Source organism: Sus scrofa, chromosome 13, assembly GCF_054392235.1.
Source record: "Sus scrofa isolate SSC_HxYL_T2T_F1_AM1 chromosome 13, Sscrofa_HxYL_maternal_Yorkshire_Landrace_v2.0, whole genome shotgun sequence".
Lineage (NCBI taxonomy): Eukaryota > Metazoa > Chordata > Mammalia > Artiodactyla > Suidae > Sus > Sus scrofa.
In genome coordinates, this window is record NC_139395.1 from 60300675 (window position 1) to 60322909 (window position 22235).

Below are 22235 nucleotides of genomic sequence, written 5' to 3' on the forward strand. Positions count from 1 at the left end.
GTGTATTGTCATTTTCTTACGACAACAACCCTCTGAAATAGTTACTGTTGTTCTCTCCACTTTCCAGATAAGGAGAGGGAAGTGTAATAAGATTGAAGAACTTTAGCCAAGGGGCCCTGACGTCAAACAGGCCTGTGTCCAAATCCCCATCTGTCTTCCTAGCGAAGGGACCTTGGACAAGGCCCTCTTGCTCTCTGAGTCTAAGATAACAGCCCCGTGCAGGGTTGTTGGGGGTGGGAGGCTTGACGTATGTGAGTCGAGCACCTGGCTAGAGCCTGGCCCATGAGAGACCACGAGTGAAAGGATGCTGCTGCTCCTGCTTCTGCTGATAGTAGGAATAAATGGTGAAGGGATCCCCAGAGCTGTTCTAGGGTTTTCTGGGGCCTGCAAAACAAGTAAGGAAGCAGTGCTTCCTCCCACCCCGAGTCTTGGGTGCCCTTCCAAGCAGTGCTGAGGGGAGGCTGGAAGAAGTTCACACCGCCAGGCAAGGAGGCCTTGGCGAGTTTCTGCGGTGGCTCTAAGGCTGGCAGGCTCTCATTGGTCACGTGAGGGAGCAGCCGGGCACTCCTGTAGAAACATATCTTGCCTTGTCACTGCTTCCCTCAGCCTTAGTGGCGGGTGGCTTTTCCCCTGGCCTGGTTCCCTTTTAGAGGGTATGCAGCACGTCTCAGTCCCCAGGTCTGATAACTCGGTTAATCTCCAGGCAGCAGCCAGCACCTGCCTCTACAAACGGCCTTGCCAGCTGGGAAAGGCTGTGGCATCTTGCAGTGTCTCTGCTGCTGTTGGGCTGTTCCAGGTACAGCTGTTTGGTGCTATTTGTCCTGGTTGCTAAGCCCCCAGCCTCTGCCCATCTGTCAGAAGTACAAGTACAGCAAGCTTGGCTTTCGTTCTGGAGCTCTCTGGGAGCCAAAGAAAATGCCAGTGCAGTGTGTAAGTCATTCACCAGCTTAACAGCTGTTAGAGCCCTGAGTCCAGTGGACAAAGTTTATAAAACCTCATCAATCCAGATCTTCTCTGTTTGGAGCTGGGCTTTGGATGGGGATCAGGCCAACTGTTAGCTTCATTCCAGTATTTGCCACCCAGATGATAGTGTCACCAAGATTCCCAAAAACCTCAGTTCTTGCTTGGGGATGCAGGTGTCCAGTGGCCCCCGGCTGAGTGCCAGGCACTTAGATTCCAAGCTCCTGTCAGAGAAACGTTTTTGGCAGACGAGAGAATTGTCACTTCAGTGATACCTCGTATCCTAATTAAACGTTGGTCTTACTTGTTGACAGGCAGGGAACCCCTTCTTGGAGATACATTGTTAGACACTTTAAAGTTCTTCTAAGTTCTCTAGTTGTTCTTTTCTCTGCTCACTCATTTGACTTTATTTTGATGGATCATTTCTTAAAAATGACTTTTCTCAAAAGATAATTCTCTAAAGGTCCTGCAGTAGGCTTTGGTCCTTTTAAACCTTTTCATATTTTGCTTTGTGCAAGAACTGCATTGGGTAACAGGCCTAGATGTCCTGTTGGCTCATGTGTAAGATTGTTCTGGAATGATGAAAGATCAAGTAAATTTGATGGTTCTATTGGAGCTTTTGGCCTCTCCAGAGGGGCTTATAGACTGAATAAAAGTGAACCTTACTGAGTTTTCTGCACAGTCCTAACAAATTTTCCTAAGGTGCCTTTGGGAGCCTAGCTCTGTGCGATGTACAGGTAGACCCAGGCTCTGCCCTCCTCCCTCTGGCTCACCACTCCCCTGGGGCTGCTGAGGCACTCAGGTGCTGGTGTTCTCACTTCCCCCTACGACAGCATGACGCCCTCTGTCAAAGTGGAAAAGATTCATCCGAAGATGGATGGCACACTACTGAAATCCGCGGTGGGGCCAACCTGTCCTGCTACTGTGAGTTCCTCAGTCAAGCCTGGCCTTAACTGCCCCTCAATACCAAAGCCAACCTTGCCTTCACCTGGACAGATTTTGAATGGCAAAGGGCTTCCTGCACCGCCCACTCTGGAAAAGAAGTCAGAGGATAATTCCAATAACAGGAAATTTTTAAATAAGAGATTATCAGGTAACTTCATATTTTCTCCCTCCCAATTTCTTTCTGTATCAGTTGGGCATTCACAGGGGAACCAGTGAACTGTTACCTGTAAGTCCTTTTTTCCAAACTGGCCAACTTCAGCTTTAGGATGAAGTTCCTTAAGTGGTGTCCTTGACTTCTTCATTCTTGGTTTTAAAGTGTGTGAGGGGTGTGTGTGAGTGTGAGTGTGAGTGTGTGTGTGTGTGTGTGTGTGTGTGTGTGTGTGTGATGTAAATATAGCTTTCCAGTGGTGTGTTCTTGAATGAAGTGATGAGTAATGCTGCCTTAAACAGCCTCTTTCCTGTTGCTGGTGGCTGTAGAGTCCTGTCTGTTTTAGTGATGTCGTGGCTCTTGGGCGGTGTGCCCACATTGTATATTTGTTGATAATGTGGTAGGTTTGCTTCAAGTTATAATTTGAAATGGGAAAATCTCAGATTTCTCATATTATTTTCAAAATAAATGAAGGAGTGTTTGGTGAGCCCATTGTAATGTCTGTGTGTTTTTGACAGAAAGAGAGTTTGATCCTGACATTCACTGTGGGGTCATCGATCTCGACACCAAGAAGCCCTGCACCCGGTCTTTGACATGCAAGGTAGGGGCTCCCGGACAGAGCTGGGTCCTCCGGGGAGCACGGGGACCTGGGCTGCTCAGCACTGCTCCCCAAGCCTCTCACTCCGGGAGGGTTGTTCCATATTTTGAAAGGAATGACTCCATTTCAATGAAGGATGCCTCAAGTTCAGAAACAGTGGAGTCTGTTGTTATCAATTGCTATTTTAAGAGGGGTTTTACCTCCTGTAAGCTGTGTTGTATCCAGAGGAATAGTGTTCTTTCCTAGTCAGTCTATTATTTTCAAAGACTTTTAATATTTCCTCAGAGAAATTTAATTTGAGAGGTTCCCCTTCACTCTGATTTAAATTATACTGACTTAAGTTCAGAAACTTCCTTTGTACATACATGAATATTCTTAAAATGTTTGTATAATCCATGATTCTTAGATTTTAGAGCTACTTTTTAAAAAATTCTGTGACTTTGAGGTAGCCTTATTTTTTAAGTTTAAAAAAGATATGTGGTAACATATAACCATATATGTATATATATAAAAGCTAAGAAAGTGTAATGATCTCCTTTCTGTCCTGAACTTCCCTTTCTGAAATGCCAGTATGCTAGTGGGGAGGCAGTGTATGTGCTATAAAATAAGGGCTGACACAAGGGTGGCTTCTGTAGACTCCCTGTGTAATGAGCATATATGCTTATGTCCCCAGTCACCATTCAGAAGGGTTCAAAAAGTATTGAGTCATTGCTTTGAAGTAATTTTAAAACCCTTGTTTGGAGGAGGAGATAAATATTATAAAAATTAGTTTTCTTTAAAGATTAATAAAACTCTTGATGTATTATTTTAAGTTGTACGAAAGATTACATTTGAATAAAGAACATCAGGCCCCGCTCCACCCATAAACAGTGGAGATATGTTAAAAATCTTCAGAAATGGGAAATGTTATTTCTGCATAGTTCTTATTTTAAATGTCTAATTTAATTTTAGTGTGTAGATTTTATCTTCACCAGTGTACTGAATTTTTTGAGGAAATATGTTGGTCAAAAACACCTTTAAATATCTGATTTTTAAAAAACTATGGATCTTCTTCCCACAGGAAAGCATGTATACCCATATAGTGGATTTTGCATTTCATTTCAGAGGTTGATGGTAGTTCCCACTCCAAATGCACTTTTGAATCTAGGTTAAAAACTCCTCGAGACAGATTGCTTTGTTTTTTGGGTTTTTTTTTTGGGGGGGGGGTCGGTCTTTTCTAGGGCTGCACCCACGGCATATGAAGGTTCCTGAGCTAGGGGTCTAATCGGACCTGTAGCCACCGGCCTACACCAGAGCCACAGCAACTCAGGATCCAAGCCGCGTCTGCAACCTACACCACAGCTCACGGCAACACCGGATCCTTAACCCACTGAGAGAGGCCAGGGATCAAACCTGTAACGTCATGGTTCCTAGTCGTATTTCTAAACCACTGCGCCATGATGAGAACTCCCCAGATTGCTTTGTTTTATCCAATATTAGTTGACCACATGGCGTGGCATTTCATAAGCCATTTGAGCTCTGTGGAATTAGGTCCCATTCAGGTACACCTGTAGGAACTTGTGAATATGCGCCTTATACCACGTCACACTTGCCAGCCTCTCTCCGCTCTTCCTGCCCACCAGGCTCTCAGTAACACAGATTTCTCAGTATTACGATGCCTGTGGTCAATGAAGGATGTTTGCTTTGCCCAACGATGCTTTTTTTTCAATCATCTGTGAAGCACGCTGGTGAACCAGAAGCTTTATCAGCTTAAAATCTACAAATGGTTTACCAGCCTTCTTCCTGAACCTTCATTGGAGTTCTGTGGATCCTGCATTTTTCTCCCATCATCCTTTTCAAGTTATATATGCTCTCCGTGTTCTGTTGAGGGTGTCATTACCATCTGAGCTGGGTACTAAGCCCAGCTGCACAGTAGTGTGTGTCTTCACCCAGGCATGCCATGAGTACAGGATAGAACTGGCAGAAAATGCAGCATTGCAGCTGGCCCACCCTTGCACAGAGCGCCCTTACTTTCTTCCTGTGTTGTGCTTGTTAGTGCTTCTCCCTAGCCCTGCCTCCACTGCAGCCTGCATCTATTAAGGTGTGAGGCTGGACCCCCTTGAGTGCCCCAGCTTGATGTCCCTCACACTGCTGCACACATCTCTCCTGTCTTAGACTTTGGTCATCTTTGTCTTAGACAAAGAGAATTGTCTGTTCTCTTCACTATCAGGGCACCTGTTACCCAGTCCTGTCACTGTCATCTGTCTGCCATCCTCACTGTCTGTTCCTTACTTCCTCATCTGTCCAATGTCCTGTTCGTTGTCCTCTGTGCCTTCAGTGGAAGTAGATTTTGGCTCCTTTCAGCGGTTGTAGAAACGTCTTCTGTACACATCTGTGGGCACAGGCCTCCTTGTGGTCCTCAAAAGATACAGGCTTGAACAAAATCAAGGCATGGCTCCTACCCTCCTAGGGCTTTACAGTCTGCTGGAAGAGATAGAGATTAAATTGGTAATGACTCAGATGTATAAAAGTTAACACTAATGGGTAACCAAAAAGATAAGAGACCTATGTATAGACAGCCTTCATTAGGACAACTGGGTAAGGAAGGGATCCTTAGCTGAAGAAGACTGGGCTTAAATGCATATGATTTGGGCAGAAGAGGGTGGGAGAGGCTGAGAAGTAGCCTGTGTGAACCAGCACAGAACAAACAGCTCAGAGTCTGAAAGGCATCCAGAGGGTGAGCAGAAGCAGGGCGCCATGGCACTTGGTGCCAGAGAAGCGGGGAGCAGCGGGCACAGGTATTAGTGTGTACAGGGACCTGGGGTCTCCTTAAGAGTTAGTCTTTATCCTCTGCACCTTGGGAAGCCCCCACAGGGTTCTGATGGGGAAAGGGGGCACCGTATTTGTGATTGGAAGCTTCTTCAGAGAACCATGGAAGTCCTGTTCACGCTTTAAACCCAGCTGGGAAGATAGTGATTGGCTCTGCCTGCTTGCCTCCCTGGGTCTTGCTGTGCTAAGCACCAAGGGCCACTTGAAGGTGAGGAGAGGCTTCTGCTTGTCTGATGAGATAGGCAACTGGACCAGTGACATCAGTGACATTGTATATCTGTTCGTTCATTCAACACATAATGGAGGACTTTTTTTTTTTTTTTTTTTTTTTGCTTTTTAGAGTTGCACCTGTGGCGTATGTAAGTTCCTAGGCTAGGGGTCTAATCAGAGCTACAGCTGCTGGCCAATGCTACAGCCACAGTAATGTCAGATCTGAGCTGCGTCTGCAACCTGCACCACAGCTCACGTCAGTGCCAGACCCTTAACCTACTGAGTGAGTCCAGGGATTGAACCCACATCCTCATGGATACTAGTCAGATTTGTTTCTACTGAGCAACAGTGGGAACTCTGGAGGGCTCTTATTTTTATCTAATTTCTGTTTGAAGCATTTACAGGGTGCCAGGAGCTATACTAGGTGTTGGTATCGCACTGAACAAAACAGAGGTGTTTGTCTTCCTTTAGGTTACTTTTTTGTCGATATATTACATATTAAAGAAAAACACTTAAAAATATGAAAAGAAGCTAAACACATTTTTCTAACTATCTATGCCAGCTTAGATTTGGGGTGTACATGGTTTGCAGTATGCAGGTTGTATTATTGAATTGCAAGAGTGAATGAGAAGCCTCATGCCCCTTAAATCCCTTAAAATGTAGCAAACATGTAAACCTGTAGAGGAATACATTTGTATAATGTGTACATACTCAAAAAGTCTCATTTGTAGTATTGTCATAACATGGTAGAGCGAGTTACTTAGATGAATTCACTCATGTTTGGGAGGTGTGATTTGGGGCCTCTGTGGTTAGTGGCTCTTTGCATGTTGTACAGACTGAGGCCCTAACAGTATGGAATGGTCAGGTTTATCTGACTTTTCTTTTTCCTGAAGAGTAATTTCAAGTTTCTTGAGAATGTTACCTTTTTTTTTTTTTTAATTTATGAGATTAGAATTGTGTCAAAATCCAAAAATGCTCTCTGTCCCATTTTCTTAATTTCCATAGTGAGTGTCTGTTGATGTGGATTCACTCTGCTTTGCATCTCTTCTGTTCACAGCCTGTCTTCTTTCAGCCTCATACTCTTTAATTCCCCCAAGTTTTCTTCGACCACAGCAGCCCCTGTCTCCAGGATGTTTGGCATCACTTTCTCTCTCTGTATATATGGCATTGTCACTGCAATAAAGAAACGATTGTGTTTTTTGCTGACAGTTAGTGAAAGAAAACTTTCTGCTATATATTTTATGGAATGTTTCTTTCCTTTTAACATTCAAAACTAAATGGTCCAAAGAGGGGCTTTTCTAGTGAAGGCGGTAAGAATCCTGGTGGGTGAATTGTTCCTATGGCTAAAACATGAGGACCTGTCACCTCTTTGTATCCACTGTTGTCCCTCAGTACACACAGGGTGGCGTGGTTAACAGTTCTTTCTTCTGGTGGAAATGACATCACCAAATTCTTAAATATTGGAGCCTGGAATATGTGCTTCTAGCTGAAGAAAAGAAAAAAAGATCATAGTCTTAGGACTTTTAGCTCATCACATGCTGATCAGCCTTTGATTATACTAATGTTCTAGATTGCATTTTTATTGGCATTGGTGTTTTTGATATGTTACAGAAAAAACTATTAGCAAGTTTCTCCATTTCTGGTTTTGTTTTTGTTGTTGTTTTTTATCTGTAGACACATTCCTTAACCCAGCGGAGGGCTGTCCAGGGTCGAAGAAAACGATTTGATGTGTTATTAGCCGAGCACAAAAACAAAACCAGGGAAAAGGAATCGATCCGCCATCCGGACTCTCAGCAACCAACGCAGCCTCTCAGGGACCCGCATCCCACCCCTCCTAGAACTTCACAGGAGCCACACCAAAACTCTCACGGAGTGATTCCTCCCGAATCAAAGCCTTTCGTAGCTAGTAAACCTAAACCTCACACCCCCAGTCTTCCAAGGTAAGCCACATCCACCAGCTCTCCCCTCCTTCAGAGAACAGATGCACAGGGGGTAGAGCCCCGGCTGTCGTGATGTTGAGGATAGACATCAGGCTCGCTCTGAGCAGAGGAGACATTTGTCTAATTGGGTTTTGCTTTGACCAAAAAAAAAAAAAAAAAAGTGTTGATGAGTAAGTTTCAAGCAGGGCTCTCCATGGCCAAACACAAGCAGCAGAGTAAAGCGAGAATGATTTGCTCCACCCCTGCTCAGCGTTGGGTGACTCCTAACCCTGTTGTGCAGGGCTGAAGCTCAGGTCCTGCCTGCAGGTTAGAGATGGGAGCATTTCTCATGGCTTTGGCAGCACGTTCCCATTCATTTGTCTCGCTTCTTGCAAAATACAGCAGTTGAGATTCTTGCTGGAGACAGGCATTTGGCCTGAATTTTTACAACATCCATTTATCAACATGTTTTTTCATTCATTCATTTGGGACTCTGGCCTAATCATGTATTAGGCATTTTAGCTGCATTGTGAGCAGCGAGTGGATCAGAGTGTTTTACCAAGAACTTAGATGTGTCCCTTGGAGGCATTGATGGTGGGCTGAATATATATGTATGTCTCTGCTTGTATATTTAACCAAGTTCAAGTAAAGGACTTTGTACCCACTCTCTGGAGAGAAGGGAAAGATGAAGGCATAGAGGATGAGGGTATTTAGTTTGGGCTGTCGGCAACAAGGGCTTCTGCTTAGGAATGTGCTAAAACCCTTGGTTGCCATTGCTTATTTAACCTTTTACTCTCACTTGTCTGATCCTTGAAATGGTCCAGTGAGGGCTGGACGTGCCTCCCTCATGGAAACCCGAGTGCGTGCCTGAGCCTGTCCCAACACGAAGGCCTTCGTTTCTGAACAACACGGTGGAGCAGTGATCAGAGGAGGTGGCCAGGCCCAGGCCATCAGTTCCTCAGCAAGTCCTTTGGCCACCCACCTTTTCATTAAAGTTTTTCCATCTGTAAAAAAGAAGGCTCAACTCTAGAAACCCCAGGCCTTTATATATGTTGGGGAACATATACTGCTGTCCTTCAGTAACATGCACTTGATTATTCACATAAAATGCTAAAGCTACCTTGTTCTTTTATCACCTCTTGGCACCCTTAGGTTGTTTTAGAGCACATGACCAGTTATTTCATTTATTGCCTTAGTAGTCTAATTCTAGGTGAAATTTGAAGAAGAACCAAAGAAAGGGTTCTCTTAAATTCCACATGTCTCTCACCTTCTTTGAGGAGAGTAGGAGGAGGACCAGGTGGCTCTGGAAAGGAGTAGTTGTGTTCTTTTGTTTAGACCTGGCAGGCAGCTCCTTTTGACACTGCAGGGATGAGAAAGAGGACTCCCCCGACTCTCAGTCCCGGATCCGCACCTGTTGCCAGTGGTGGAGCCCAGACCTCCCCTGGTGGTTTTGGATACATTGTTGTATCTGAGTTAAGGCAGCTGATTCGCAGATGTGTGATGTGATCTGATCAGTGCTGCACTTTCTGCTCACCAAGGCCTCCAGGCTGCCCTGCTCAGCAAGGTGGGAGTGCCCCCATTGACCCTCCTCCAGTCCATGAGTCTCCACACCCTCCCCTGCCTGCCACTGAGCCAGCTTCTCGGTTATCCAGTGAGGAGGGAGAAGGCGATGACAAAGAAGAGTCTGTTGAAAAACTGGACTGTCATTATTCAGGTCATCATCCTCAGCCAGCATCTGTAAGTTCCACATCCACCCCCGCGCTGACCCTCCCCACGCAGCAGGAACAGGGCACTGCAGGGGGGCGCGCCGGGGACCGCGGCATGCCCTCCCTCCCGTCCGTGCGGGGCACGGTCAAGGTGTGAGGCAGCTCAGAGCAGGGTGCCCTGAGGCGGCATGCACTCTGCCCAGCACGGCTCCTGCTTCTCCCGTTCTCGTCCATGGCATTCAGGGCTAGGCATTGTCATGCTCATGCTTCACAGCCCACGGTACTCAGTCAGCGCTGTCTTGTTCTGGTCACTCCTTCCTGGGCCACTCCATCCAAGTTAGCAAGCCTGAGCCATGTGCTCTTTCTCTTGCAGTTTTGCACATTTGGGAGCCGGCAGATTGGACGAGGCTATTACGTGTTTGACTCCAGGTGGAACCGGCTTCGCTGCGCCCTCAACCTCATGGTGGAGAAGCATCTGAACGCGCAGCTGTGGAAGTGAGTGCCCATCCCACCTCTGGGGCCCGGTAGGGCTCAGTTGGTGGTGATAATTGTCTCTGAAATGAGTAGTAGCCTTTGACCATCCCTGAGGGGAGGTCCTCATCATCCATTCATTCACCCTTGCAGTGAATATGTCCTGAGCTCAGTGCTGGGGTTTCAGGCTAAGGGACTCCCACGTGGATGGAGTTCATGTTCTCCGGCAAGCAGAAACACAAAAGCCAGTCAGCAGAAAATAGAGATCATGGCTTACCATGAGGGATATGACAGAAACACTGATAACAGGCAGCACTGAGACTTTCTATAGGCCAGGTAACTTAACAATTGTTTTAATTTTCACAACTCACAGTGTCAGGTGACCTCGATTATTCCTTTTTCTTTTCTTTTCTTTTTTTTGACAGATAGTGAAACTGAGAAATAAAACCATATAGAAAGTTAGTGATAGAGCTGGGGTTTAGGCTCAACTAAGAGCTGAGATGGGGAAATAACAGGCAGGAGAGATTCATGAGGAGCCTCTCTGAAGAGGCCCTTGACTGAGACAGATGGATGAGAAAGCAGCCATGGGGCTGGTGGGGAGGAGTGGGCCATCCAGACAGAAAGAACCATAGGTGTGAAGGTCTTGTCAGAAGACTTGTTTGAGAAAAAGCAAAAAAGCCAGCCTGGTACCAGAGGAGATCTGAGAGGCCAGCAGTGGCCAGGTGACACTGGAATCAACTAAAGGCCCTGGGGAGCTGCTGAGGGTTTAGGTAAAGGAGCCATTTCCCCTGATTTATAGTTGAAAGTAAGCCGATCACCTTTCGTGGTGTCACACATGCCAGTGTTTACCAAATGTGTTTTGAGTGGAAGAAGATTTCTATGGCCCAGAAGATTTATTAGCTCAGCCTTTCCTGAAGTAAAATATTCTTCCTTACTGCAGGACTTCTCAGAGGCTTTAATGGACGCTGTCTGTTGTAACTCTCAAAGGTTATAATGTATAAAGTGAACTGTCTCCCAAGCTCTTTGGACCTGGGAACCTCTTTTAGGGGAGCATCTTGGGGACTAGTGTTTAGTGGAACCTACTTTGCAAAACGAGCTTTGCTCATGGGGAATTCCAGTGATACATAGTCATCCCAAACCCTCCACTGGGCATTGTTTCCCATTGCCTCCATGGATGGACTCTTCAGGTACATCCATTTGCTTCTCTGCTATAGTTTCCTAATAAAGGTAGAGCAAGCTGTCAGAGACCTCAGGTAATCCAGTTCAAAGAACTGTCTTCATAGTTGTTAACAGGGCTTGCATTTGTTCACTAAGACCAGCCCCACAGCAGTGTTTCTCTGCTTCCTTATTTCTCGTTTCTTCCTGGTTCTTGCTCAATAAGAACCTTTATGAAGGAACAGTGTTCTGACCCAGAGACAGACCCGGGCAGTGGTTTGCTGGGATTCTTGGGGTCGGGGGGAAGGGGGGACCTGGCTTCTCCATATCAGAAAACCTTAAGATGCATGAAACCTCACCTTCTTACCTCAACCTCCCTAGTGGGACTCGGGTTGCTTGTTGAGCTCATTGAACTGTGGGTTTAATGCACTCCTGAGAGTTTAGAAGGGTCCTCACAACTTTTACCTCCATTATATTGGTGAGTGGTTTATGGTCAGCAGTTGGGGTGAAGAGCGTTTCGGTTCGTAGAGGCTTGTGTGGAGAGCTTTTCTTCTTTGTGCTTTGAACTTCTGAAGAAGCGGGATCCTGAGCTTGCCTCCACTCTCTGTTCTGTCGGAGGCTGACTTGCGTTTTCAGTCGCTTGCTTCCAGTGAGGAGGAAACCCCCTGTTAATATGACCTTTGGTTTTCAAAGAGTTAGTTAATTCAGCAGGAGCAGACATGCTGCTCAGAGATGGTGCAGGTAGGAACTTGGAGGGGGGTGCCAGGCCAGATGCTTGAGGAAATGAGTACTTCTGACACAGGAGTGAGGGAGGCTGGCACAGGCAGCTCCTGAGATTTGTGGGCAGTGGCTCAGCTCTTCTCAGCCAGAGGAGAAATGCTCTTCGGATGGCATCTTTGAGGTAAGGAGGCTCTCAAATTGGTCCAGGTTCCATCATCCCAACCTAGCTGAAAGCTTCCCTTCTGGGAAGAGCCCCAGTGCAGGTAGCACTCTTCTCAGGCCCTTACTCTTCAGTTACTTACTGTAGTTTAATTTGGGGACAAGTGGAGGTAGGGTTTGAGCCCTGACAGTGAAGTAAGTCATCTTCAATGTGTGCAGTATCTGATTGACAGTGAAATTAGGCCAGCTCTTCCTCTGGAGCATGGCTGTGACCCAAAGGGCTGTTGACAGGCTCCCATGAGCTCGATCAGCCACTTGCGTGCTATAACTGGGGACCATTATTGCACTTCCCCAAGGAGGAGCTGGGATGGTTTTCAAAGGGTTTTTGGTTTGGGTTTATTTTTCTTTTCTTTAAAAAAAAAATTATTATTATTATTATATATATATTTTTTTTTTTGGTCTTTTTGTCTTTTCTAGGGCCACACCCATGGCATATGGAGGTTCCCAGGCAGAGTTCTAATCTGAGCTGTAGCCTCTGGCCTACACCACAGCCACAGCAACACTGGATCCTTAACCCACTGAGCAAGGCCAGGGATCGAACGCACAACCTCATGGTTCCTAGTCGGATTTGTTAACCACTGAGCCACGACAGGAACTCCTATTTTTCTTTTCTAATTCAATTTTTAGGCTGGTAATAAATTCACTTGGCTGAAGAAAAATGAGTATGAAGAGGTATATAGTGAAAACTTTTAGCTCCCCTAGGCCCCCACTTTTCCTGTTTCCCACCCACTTCTCTAAGACAGAAGCATTTTTATTAGTTGCTTGTATCTCTGAGTTCATTTATGCAAACATAGGTCAGTGTGACTACCTATTCTTTTTTTATGTCTTCTTTATGCAAACAGGAGCATGACATAAAAGAACTTTTATTTTTATTTTTTGACTGTGCCTGTTGCATGCCCAGGTTCTCAGGCCAGGGATCTATCTAGCCTTAGCCATAGCCATGACCACACTGAGCTGCCTGAGACCACCGGGGAGCTCCAAAAGAGCTCTTTTTAAGAGAAACCAGTGATGCTGTCCGGTGAGGTCCACATCTCTCCCCACATGGAAGCCTTTTCCTTTTCCTAGGACTTGGTTCCCGCAGCAAGGCCGTTACGATCTGTCTTCCTAAGCCACCTGGTGGCCATGTGAAGCCACTGCTCTCAGGGAGCACGAACCCTTGTACTACCTTTCCAGCTGGGCTTCTCCCAGGTGCTGGTGCCCACCACTTGCCTGGGGATCTTGTTGAGATACACTCTCTGAGGTCTAGGGTGGGCTCAGGGGCTCAGCAGTTCTAATAAGCATCTCAGGTCCTGTCAGTGCTTATCCTTCATAAGCAGCATGGGGATAGAGACCAGTTTCTCAACCTTGGTTTCACGTTGGGATCTCCTGGAGAGACTTAGAAGTTACTCATGCCTGGACCCCCACCCCCGTGATTCTGGTGTGGTCCATCTGGGTGTGGCCTGAACGCCACAGGTGATTCTGATGTGCAGCCACTTCGGGAAGCAGTGACTGAGGGCCAGAGCTACACTCTGGGGGTTTCAGGGCTGGTGCAAACTCTTGTAGTATTTGTTTCCTTTTATTAATAGCTATATTCTTTCTCAAAAAGCATGTGGAAAGCACTTTGGCAGCAGTCTAAGCCACCTCTGCCAACTGAAGGTGAGGAGCTGGAGCCTCACTGGTTCAGGGTCTGGCTTAGCCAGAGCTGGTCCCTGAGCCAGGAGCAGGGCAGTCTCAGCACAGGCCATTTTCTGTTTTGCCACCCCAGTGTGAATCATGCCATAGGGGTCTTAGAAATTTTGGTATTGTGGCATTTTGAAAATCAAAGCTAAAATAAAAGGAGCCCTCCCCCACCACCACTATTTGACTTTCAATATATACCTTACCCAGACATTATTACCAGAATACACTTTTAGGACACTGTGGTTGAAAATTCCCTGAGATCTGGGGGCTCCATTCCCTTGTACAGTGATTCAGGCCAGTAGCTTGGATCTGGCCATTGTTATTGATTGGCTGTGCCCTTCTTTTTCCCTCATTCATTTATGAGTTCTTTTAGTGTTGGAGTGCCTTCTGTGTTGCAAGCACTGTCCTGGATACTGGGGTTACAGTGGTAAATCAGCTGAGGATTGGACCCTATGCAGACACGCTATATATACAGTGGTCATCAGTCATACATGGAAACTGCCAGGGTCTTCCAAAGTCTAGGAACAGGGAGCAGTGTGGGAACTACAGGTCAGGGCAGATTTCCTAAGGAAGTGATGTGGATGGGTTGAAATGGAAGGATGGGCAGAAGTTGGGTGAGGGGGCTGTGGGTGGAAGATACACAGTGTCTCAGCAGCAGAACCTGCTGCTGCAGCAGTGGGTGAGGCCTACGGGCTTATGGACTGCTCTGAGTGCAGGAAGGTGTTCAGAAACTTCTAAAAGTTTCCAGAAAGGGCTGTGGAGGAGCATTTATCCACTGCCCTCTTTTGTTTTGCAGGAAAATCCCGCCAGTGCCCAGTACCACATCGCCCGTCTCCACACGGGTTCCTCACCGGACAAACTCTGTGCCGACATCCCAGTGTGGGGTCAGCTATTTGGCAGCAGCCACTGTGTCTCCATCCCCTGTTCTGCTCTCTTCCACCTGCATCTCCCCCAGCAGCAAGTCGGTACCAGCTCATGGAACCACACTCAACGCCCAGCCTGCCGCCTCTGGGGCAGTGGACCCGGTGTGCGGCATGCAGTCCAGACAAGTGTCCTCCTCCTCCTCGCCTTCCACTCCCTCTGGCCTGTCTTCCGTGCCCTCCTCCCCCATGTCCAGGAAACCTCAGAAGTTGAAATCCAGCAAGTCTTTAAGGCCCAAGGAGTCTTCTGGTAACAGCACTAATTGTCACAACGCCAGTAGCAGCACCAGCGGCGGCTCAGGAAAGAAACGCAAAAACAGCTCCCCGCTCTTAGTTCATTCGTCCTCCTCCTCGTCCTCCTCCTCCTCTTCTTCTCATTCCATGGAGTCTTTTAGAAAAAACTGCGTGGCACACTCTGGTCCTCCCCTCCCCTTGGCGGTGGCCTCGTCCCACAGTGTGGGCCCCAACTGTGTGGCCAGCAGGGCAAACTTGGTGGGTGCCCGGCATGAGCAGTCGGGGAGGGGTGCCCCGGGTGGCAGCCCCGCCGAGCCCATCAAGAGGATGAGCGTGATGGTGAACAGCAGTGACTCCACGCTCTCCCTCGGCCCCTTCGTGCACCAGGCCGGCGAGCTGCCCGTCAACTCTCATGGCGGCTACTCACACCCACACACTCCCCTGGACAGACTCATAGGAAAGAAAAGAAAGTGCTCGCCTGGCTCGGGTAGCATCAGCAATAGCAGTGGCAAACCCAGCAAGGTCGCCAGGTTGCCAGCCGTGAACAACGTGCACGTGAAGCACTCGGGCCCCAGCCCGGGGCCACCGGGGCTGATGAACAGTTCCCTCCTCCATCAGGTAGGACAGGGCCGGGGAGCCCCGGCGGCAGGCTCGTGGCCTCTCCCTTGAGATCTTTCGCCAGCTTGGAGGTCCACGGGGTTGGGTTGGCAGGTTCGCCTGTGAGAAAGTGTCTGGCTTCATGGTGTCTTTTTAAAAACGAATGAATTGATGACCACTTGTGCTCCCGGATAAGGAGGCCACCCCACGCGGGTGAGTTTTAGCAGACGGGGCTGTGGCACATCCTGCGTGATGACACAATCCCCATTGTGGCCAGGAGCATGGTTCTGAGTGGATGGCATGCATCCTGGACTGTGGGCCGTGCTTCCCAGAGGAGTTCTTGAGTATGTTTTTCTGAAGAAAGCTCAGATCAGACTCATCTAGAAAGGGATAGTTTAAATTTGAAAAAGGTGTTTTAATATTTTTTCCCTTCATAGAATTTCAGATTTTTCCCTATATTTTCTCTTCCCTGTTTTCCAAAGAGGCAGGAAAACAGCATTTATTATGGTCAGTGCTGGAGACTAAAACCTTGAGTTAATAGATTGAGACGAAATCTGAATGTGGCCCTTCTATAGAGCAGGACATTGGGTTTATACCTGATCGTGGTGTTCTCAGGCTGTACCTTGTCTTTTCCGCAACCTCCACCTGCTGCTGTCCCCTCCTGGCCTTCCCTCCTGTACTGTCCCCTCTAGCTTCCTTTCTCTCACCTCCGGCTCCTCTCGTCTTATTATTTCCTTCATCAGGGGATACCTCCCGTCCTCGCTTTCGAGCAGGAATTTTGGCAGCATCACCCCCAGAGCGCTGGTTTAAAATGTGAGGCTCTTTTTTGTTCTGTTTTGTTTTCCTTCCTCATCTTCAGAACTTAAATGCCAGGTTAGAACTTTTTCAGAAAATATCAAGTAGTTTCTTAATGTGATCTGATTTTCTTTACAGTATCTGTATGAATTAATACTTGGTGCCAAAGGTATGGGGAAAATAATTATGCAGGAATTTAAACAACACCACCTTACATTCTTCTTTTTGAGGCACAAATACATAGGGGCTATTTGTGTGTTGTTTAGATCTTTGAACAGGGGTTTCCTGGACAAGTGAAACCTTCTTGGTTTGAAGTTAGTCATTACAGTTTATGATAAGTATAAAAATGCAGTGTAAACACTGTAAGAATCAGTCCACCCCTTCAGAACTCCCTTCTGAGTGTGGTCCCCTGATTGTCATGACTCCCACTGTCTGTGATGCTGAGCACACCCCATCTTCATGCAGACCTGGCTGCAGACCTTACTGCCTGCCAGTAACAAGAGGTGAGGAGAGTCTGGGTGGGTGCAGCAGACGGGAGCAGAGCCTGTGGGAAGTTTGGGGCAGGAGCCCCATCTACACAGAGCAGCTGCTCCCAGGGGCCTGTTACCAATTTCAGATCTGGACTTGCGTGAGAAATTTGACCATTTTCCAAAAGCTCTGTAATTTTTTGTTTTGTTTTAATCTGGTATTTCCTACACATTTGTCAGCAACGTTTGGCTCCTGAGCTCCCAGTTTGCCAACCTTGATTCCCCTGTCTTGGGGGACTATGTCCCACTAGGACACATAGCCTAAGTATGGGTTTTTTTCCTTAAAATTAGCTTCACAGTAAGTTTGTATTAGAGGAAGATTTCCTCTGTGCATCGGAATACTTTTTATTATGCTGCACAAATCCTGTGGGGGACCTTGGCTACAGATCAGAGGATGGGTGAGTCCCCAGAAAAGTATTGCATATTTTTACATCTGTGATTGCTTATCTGCAGAAGGAATCCTGTAGTTTTCTTCAGTTTAGCAAAGGGACCCGTGACTCCAAAATTCTGGTCAGAAGGCTGCTCTTAGAAAAGTAGGGACCTGAGCTTGCTCTTGTCCGTGGAACTGATTTTAAGGCAGAAATAAATGAGCTGGTCAGAGTCCTCTCAACAGGGGACTCAGTGGGACCTGCTGGGGAACCTAAGAGATGGGGCGAGGTGCCAACCTGGCCGCTGAGTCTATGTGTGGGCTCTGCCACCAAGGAACTTAAAAATAGCTCACTGTGGGACAGTGAAGGCCAGCGATCCCTCTCCCAGCTCGGCAGTGCCTCGGGTGTGAGTTTTTACACCTGTGTGTGCTGGCCCATTTGACCTTGTTCACATCTCACTTGACAACCTGGAATACCTTCAAGGAAACACCATCAGTAAATAAAACCAAAAGGCAAACATGTGAGCCTTTTCTCTCAGCTAGAAACCCAGCCTGCATCTCTTCTGGACAATTTTCTAAAAGCCACTCTTTTAGAATGATTGTGCCCGAGGGCACTGAAGGTTTTTGAAACCTAAAGCCAAAATCTAGAGCTGCCCATTCCTGGCATCGGCCAGTGGTGGAGCCGCGAGTGGCCTTGGGCATACCTTGTTTAGCGTCGGGGCTGGGCCGTGTACAGCCACTTACTTACCTTTCGTTGTCTCCTTACCCCCTCTTTTTTGAAAGCCAAAGGCACGTCCCTGACAGCTGAAAATAGCACGGGGAGGAATAATCTGGACACTTTTGACGACAAGTTACACCTCCACTCTGCACTCTGGACTCCACGATGCCTTTGAGTCTGTTTTCCCAACCTCCTGTGGGCCTCGCGGGTAGAAATCGGCCGGGCTGTTGCTTTAACGAGGATGGCCCTGAAGCTATGTCTGTAGCAGTGAGTACTCGTAAAGGACACTGGATCAAGTTCGGCCACCGAATTGCTTTTATCAGTGTTAAAGTGGTCTGGACTGCTTGCTACAATCTTTGAGAAGTTCCGTCTTGTTGCTGAACTTGCAGTATATCACAGAGCCACTCTTGGAGGAGGTTGGCTGGCACAAGAGTGTCTTGGCAAGAGCGTGACTGTAGACTTTTCTTCCTCCCTCTCCCTGCCCCAGTTCTTTTTCACACTGTCGCCTGTGGGTTCCTCTCCAGCAGTCAGACACCTTGACTAGAGATGCCTCCCAGGGGTGAGCAGTGCTGCACCCGAGCAGCCCTCTGGAGGAGGGGGTGTGTGGTTAGGTCTTGTAGCACTGTGCCAGGAGTGGAACACGAATCTTAGTGTAGGGCACCATGACAAAATAGCCTGTGTTTTTGGCCAGCCTTTTGCAAGTAATTTGGGATCAGAAGCCGTCAGAAGTTTCTAACATACAAACTGCTTTAAAGCCATTATTGGTCAGGAGCAAGTAGACACCATTTTAGAGGCTTACTTTCCATGGTACAAAAGCAATTCTGTGTGATTAAAAAGAAAGAAAGAAAGAAAATGCAAACAGCTGATAGTGGAAAGCCAAATTTTGGTGGGGGTGGATAAAAATCACTATGGGGGGAAAATTTTCCAAAATTTCCAAAGAGATGGGATTTTTTTAAACCTTTGTTTTTCATGTTAAACAATACGCCATTAGGTTGGTTGTCCTGCCCAGTCTCCTGTTTTTAAAAATTGCCTTTGTAAAGTGTGACATATTGGCCTGCAGCAGAAACTGTCCTTGACAAAGTCACAGATAGAACGTAAATGTTTCCAAGGCACTCTGTGCTTTACCCTCTGCTTCTTTGGATGCTGTCCTGGGGCTAAGTGTAAATTTCCGCTTGGAACAATCCCCACAGCAGGTGTCTCCACATCCCTTCCTGCCCCTATGTATGTTTCTGTGGATGCCAGTGGGGTGGGAAGCAGGCACCCGGGGAGGGGCATTGGTTAGCGTGCCTCCTTTCTGGGGATTCATGCCTACCATACTCCTGAGAGTTTCTGAGACCCTCCAGGATATTTTTTCGGCATACCCCACTGCAAAAAGAAAGGGCTTGGTAGGTTGAAACATCGTTACTTGAGAATTGGGGGGCATGAGCTGGAACTTTTTAGGAGATAATTCCACCACTACAGCTCTTGAAAGGAGGACCAGGCACTTTTGCTTAGAACCCACAAAGTTGCCGAATGCAGGGTGGATTTCCCGAGGCCCTGGTCATTGCCCTGGGCAGGGCCGGGACAGAGCCAGTCAGTGGGTCTGTTTTCCTTATAATTCTTGGGTTACAAACTTCAGTTTCAGGGAATTTTAAGTCAACAACAGGTAGAATGAATAAATACTTGGTTACCTAATAATAATGTGAATTGCTACAGAATTATTATTATGTAAGATAACAAAAACTTTATGCAGATACTTTAGTTATAAATTGATGTAAAATATTGACCTTTTTTTAAAGGAAGGGGAGAACAGTATCTTGTTCACTTATTATGCAATCAATCAGTAAATGTTTTAAAATGATACTGTAAGAGAGTTTGTAAGAAGAGAGCATGGATGGGCCAGTCGGGGTAGTTAGGAAGATCAGTCTGGTTGTTCCATCCCAGAAGAGGGAGAGAAGGAGGTGAGAGGGAATCAGAACGTACTAAGTTGATTCCTTGGTGACATGTGCAATGGAGAATGGTAGAATTTATTTTGAGAGCCAAGGGGACTTGATGGTTATAAATAAAGTTGCTTTTAGTGATGGAGTTTATAGACAGATCATGTTGTTCTGAAAGATGTGAATAGGATCCATGATAGCAAGTTGATTCAGAATAATGTAGATATTTAGATTAGCAAGTCTTGATCATTTGATTTCTTAGACTGAGGTTTTAATTGAATTTCATTATTGTCTCCCGGTAGTACACAAAGCATCGGGATTAGGAAATTAGCCATTTTGGATTCTGCCTGCCACAAACAGACCTATTCTAAACAGTGCTATTAAATTTTAGACTGTTGTTCAAATATTTTATTTTCTCCTACAACTTTTTATTACGATGAACAATTAAGACCATTTAAAACATGGGAGTACAAGTATTTTTTTGAATTAAATTAACTTGCAAAAACCAAATTTGCAGTGGTTGGGTGGTTTCTAGACAGACTTTGGTATCAATTTAAAACCAAGATAATTTTTATATTCTTTCCAACAGAATTTCATGACAACTCCTGCAGTTTTCTTAACCTACAAAAAAAAAAAAAAAAAAAGTGCTGCAAAGATGAACAAAGAATTATACAAAACCTACTTTTGTATCTTTATTTTGGAATTTCTTGTTCTATTATAAATATGGAAGTATCCCTATTTCAGAAGACATATTTTGTTAAAAATGAATTGTACATATTTAAATATGTATTTTTGCACAGGTCTTTTTTTCTGATATCCTGTTTTGGTACAATTGAGATCATCTAGTATTTATTTATTAATTAATAAAAGTAAATACCTTTTTATAATTTGAAGTGGTTCACTGCCAAGCCAATAGTTCTAGAACCTGCCTCCTTCACAGTTTAAGGGATGCCTCTGTTCTGTGAAAGTCTTTTGTCCCTTTCAGTGTCTCGGGAGTGGATTCATACAGATGAAGTGGGCATTGCTTCTCCCTAGTTGCCTGATTTCCCTGGTAGACTACATGTAATAAGTGACACACTGCTTTTCTTTTGTTAGCGTTTTATGTGTGAGAGAGTGTGTGTGTGCGCGCGCGTTTGTGTGTGTCTATGTGTGCGCCCTGAGCACATGTGTGTTAGAATGTGATGTCATTAAAACTAATGGAAAAAAAAACTGAAAGTGCCTGAACCTAGTTTTAAGCTTAGACAGATACTTTAAAAAGACTTGAATGTTCAGTTGAACTTTTGGAGTTTGCTTTTTCCACCTAAATATAATGTTACTAAAATTTTAGGGGAGGAGTTGAAAACCACCAAATACTGGTAATTTTATAAGGTATTTTAAAATTAAGACCTTTTGGTTCACAGGAATTCAGCTGGTAATGAATTGCCCAGCGGCACCAAGGGTTGCAAATTATCTTGTCAGCCAGCACCTTACATCATGTGTCCGTTTTGTTATTCACTCATGAAATGCAGAGCTTGAAATAGAATATTTAAAATATTTTGTATTCCAAAAATATAATACAAAGTACCTCTGAGAACAATGAAAAAAATGTATAATTTGAAAAAATGTAACTTATAAAGGCAGCTGTCTTCCTGCAAGAGTTCTGTTGCCAAGGAATTTCTTATTATCTCATTCTGTCCTGCGGGGGAAAACGTTGGGCTTTAGAAAATGATTGTTAAAAGTTTTATTGTTTAGCAAAAAATAATCGTTTTTACATTTTCAGATCATTTAAATGAGCACTACATACTGTCAGTGTGAATGTAGGGCCTTGAAAGCATTTTACTGTTTTTTTTTTTTGTTTGTTTTTTTTTTGTTTTTTTTTTTTTGTTTGTTTGTTTTGTTTTTTTTTTTTGAGCTTGGTCATGAAAGCAATCTCCTGTGTTAAAATGTGTGAATAGTTTGATCATTTGTACACATAATCAAGAGCATCTCAGCTGGACTTTGTGTTGGCTGCTGTATAGAACATGAACAAATGTCAAGGGATAGAAAATTACTTTGGATATTTAAAAGAGAAGAAATATATAGTCTATTTGTTTTGTAACAAGTTTCTGTAAATAAAATAATTTATACTATTTATAAGAAAAAGTTGTGCTTTGCTTTATGAGAAATTAGTTTGTGGAACAAACATGTTAACGGGCAATAAAACTAGGACTTCTCAATAAATAAGGTTGGCTGCATGAAATATTTGACATGTTTCTGCCTCGTTGTGATACTAAACCCCTTTTGATCTAGTCTGACTTTTCTTCATTTTTGGCACCAGACACCCTTGTGGAAAGCACCTTCCTTCAGTTTCCCTTCCATACAAGCTAAAAAATTCTAAGGGCTTTAGGGTATTTCCGTTCCTGGGCACAAAGCTTTGCTTTGGATCAAGTGATAACTTTCTAAATAGTGAACACTACTGTATTCTTGTAGTAGGTTTGTCAACAAAGGTAAGTTGATAGATTATGTTTGTATTTCCTTATATATAAATTTGAGAGTATGTGGTCATGTTTTGATTAGAGGTAAGTGTTTTCTACCCAGAGCTAGTCTGGTTTCTTTCCTTTTCTATACCTTCCTTACTGGAAATACCAGTGCATTTTGGTATTAGTCAGTGCACAGCATAACAAT

General features: G+C 45.4%; 1 protein-coding gene across 9 annotated transcripts in view; it reads left to right on the top strand.

Annotated features, from left to right (window-relative positions):
• ATXN7 (ataxin 7) overlaps positions 1–21810 on the top strand; it is a 141872-nt gene extending 120062 nt beyond the window's left edge. For 4 of the 9 annotated variants that reach the window (XM_005669703.4, XM_084988853.1, XM_084988852.1 and 1 more), the window contains 7 exons: positions 1794–2053; positions 2572–2654; positions 7344–7609; positions 9127–9325; positions 9668–9789; positions 14315–15290; positions 17742–21810. In XM_005669703.4, the coding sequence (XP_005669760.2) occupies positions 1794–2053; positions 2572–2654; positions 7344–7609; positions 9127–9325; positions 9668–9789; positions 14315–15290; positions 17742–17759 (1924 nt within the window). In that variant the 3' untranslated portion in view covers positions 17760–21810. Of the gene's footprint in view, positions 1–1793; positions 2054–2571; positions 2655–7343; positions 7610–9126; positions 9326–9667; positions 9790–14314; positions 15488–16012 lie in introns of those variants that run through there. The other 5 variants (XM_084988850.1, XM_084988851.1, XM_084988848.1 and 2 more) reach the window with 2 other exon arrangements.
• The last annotated feature ends 425 nt before the right edge of the window (positions 21811–22235 follow it).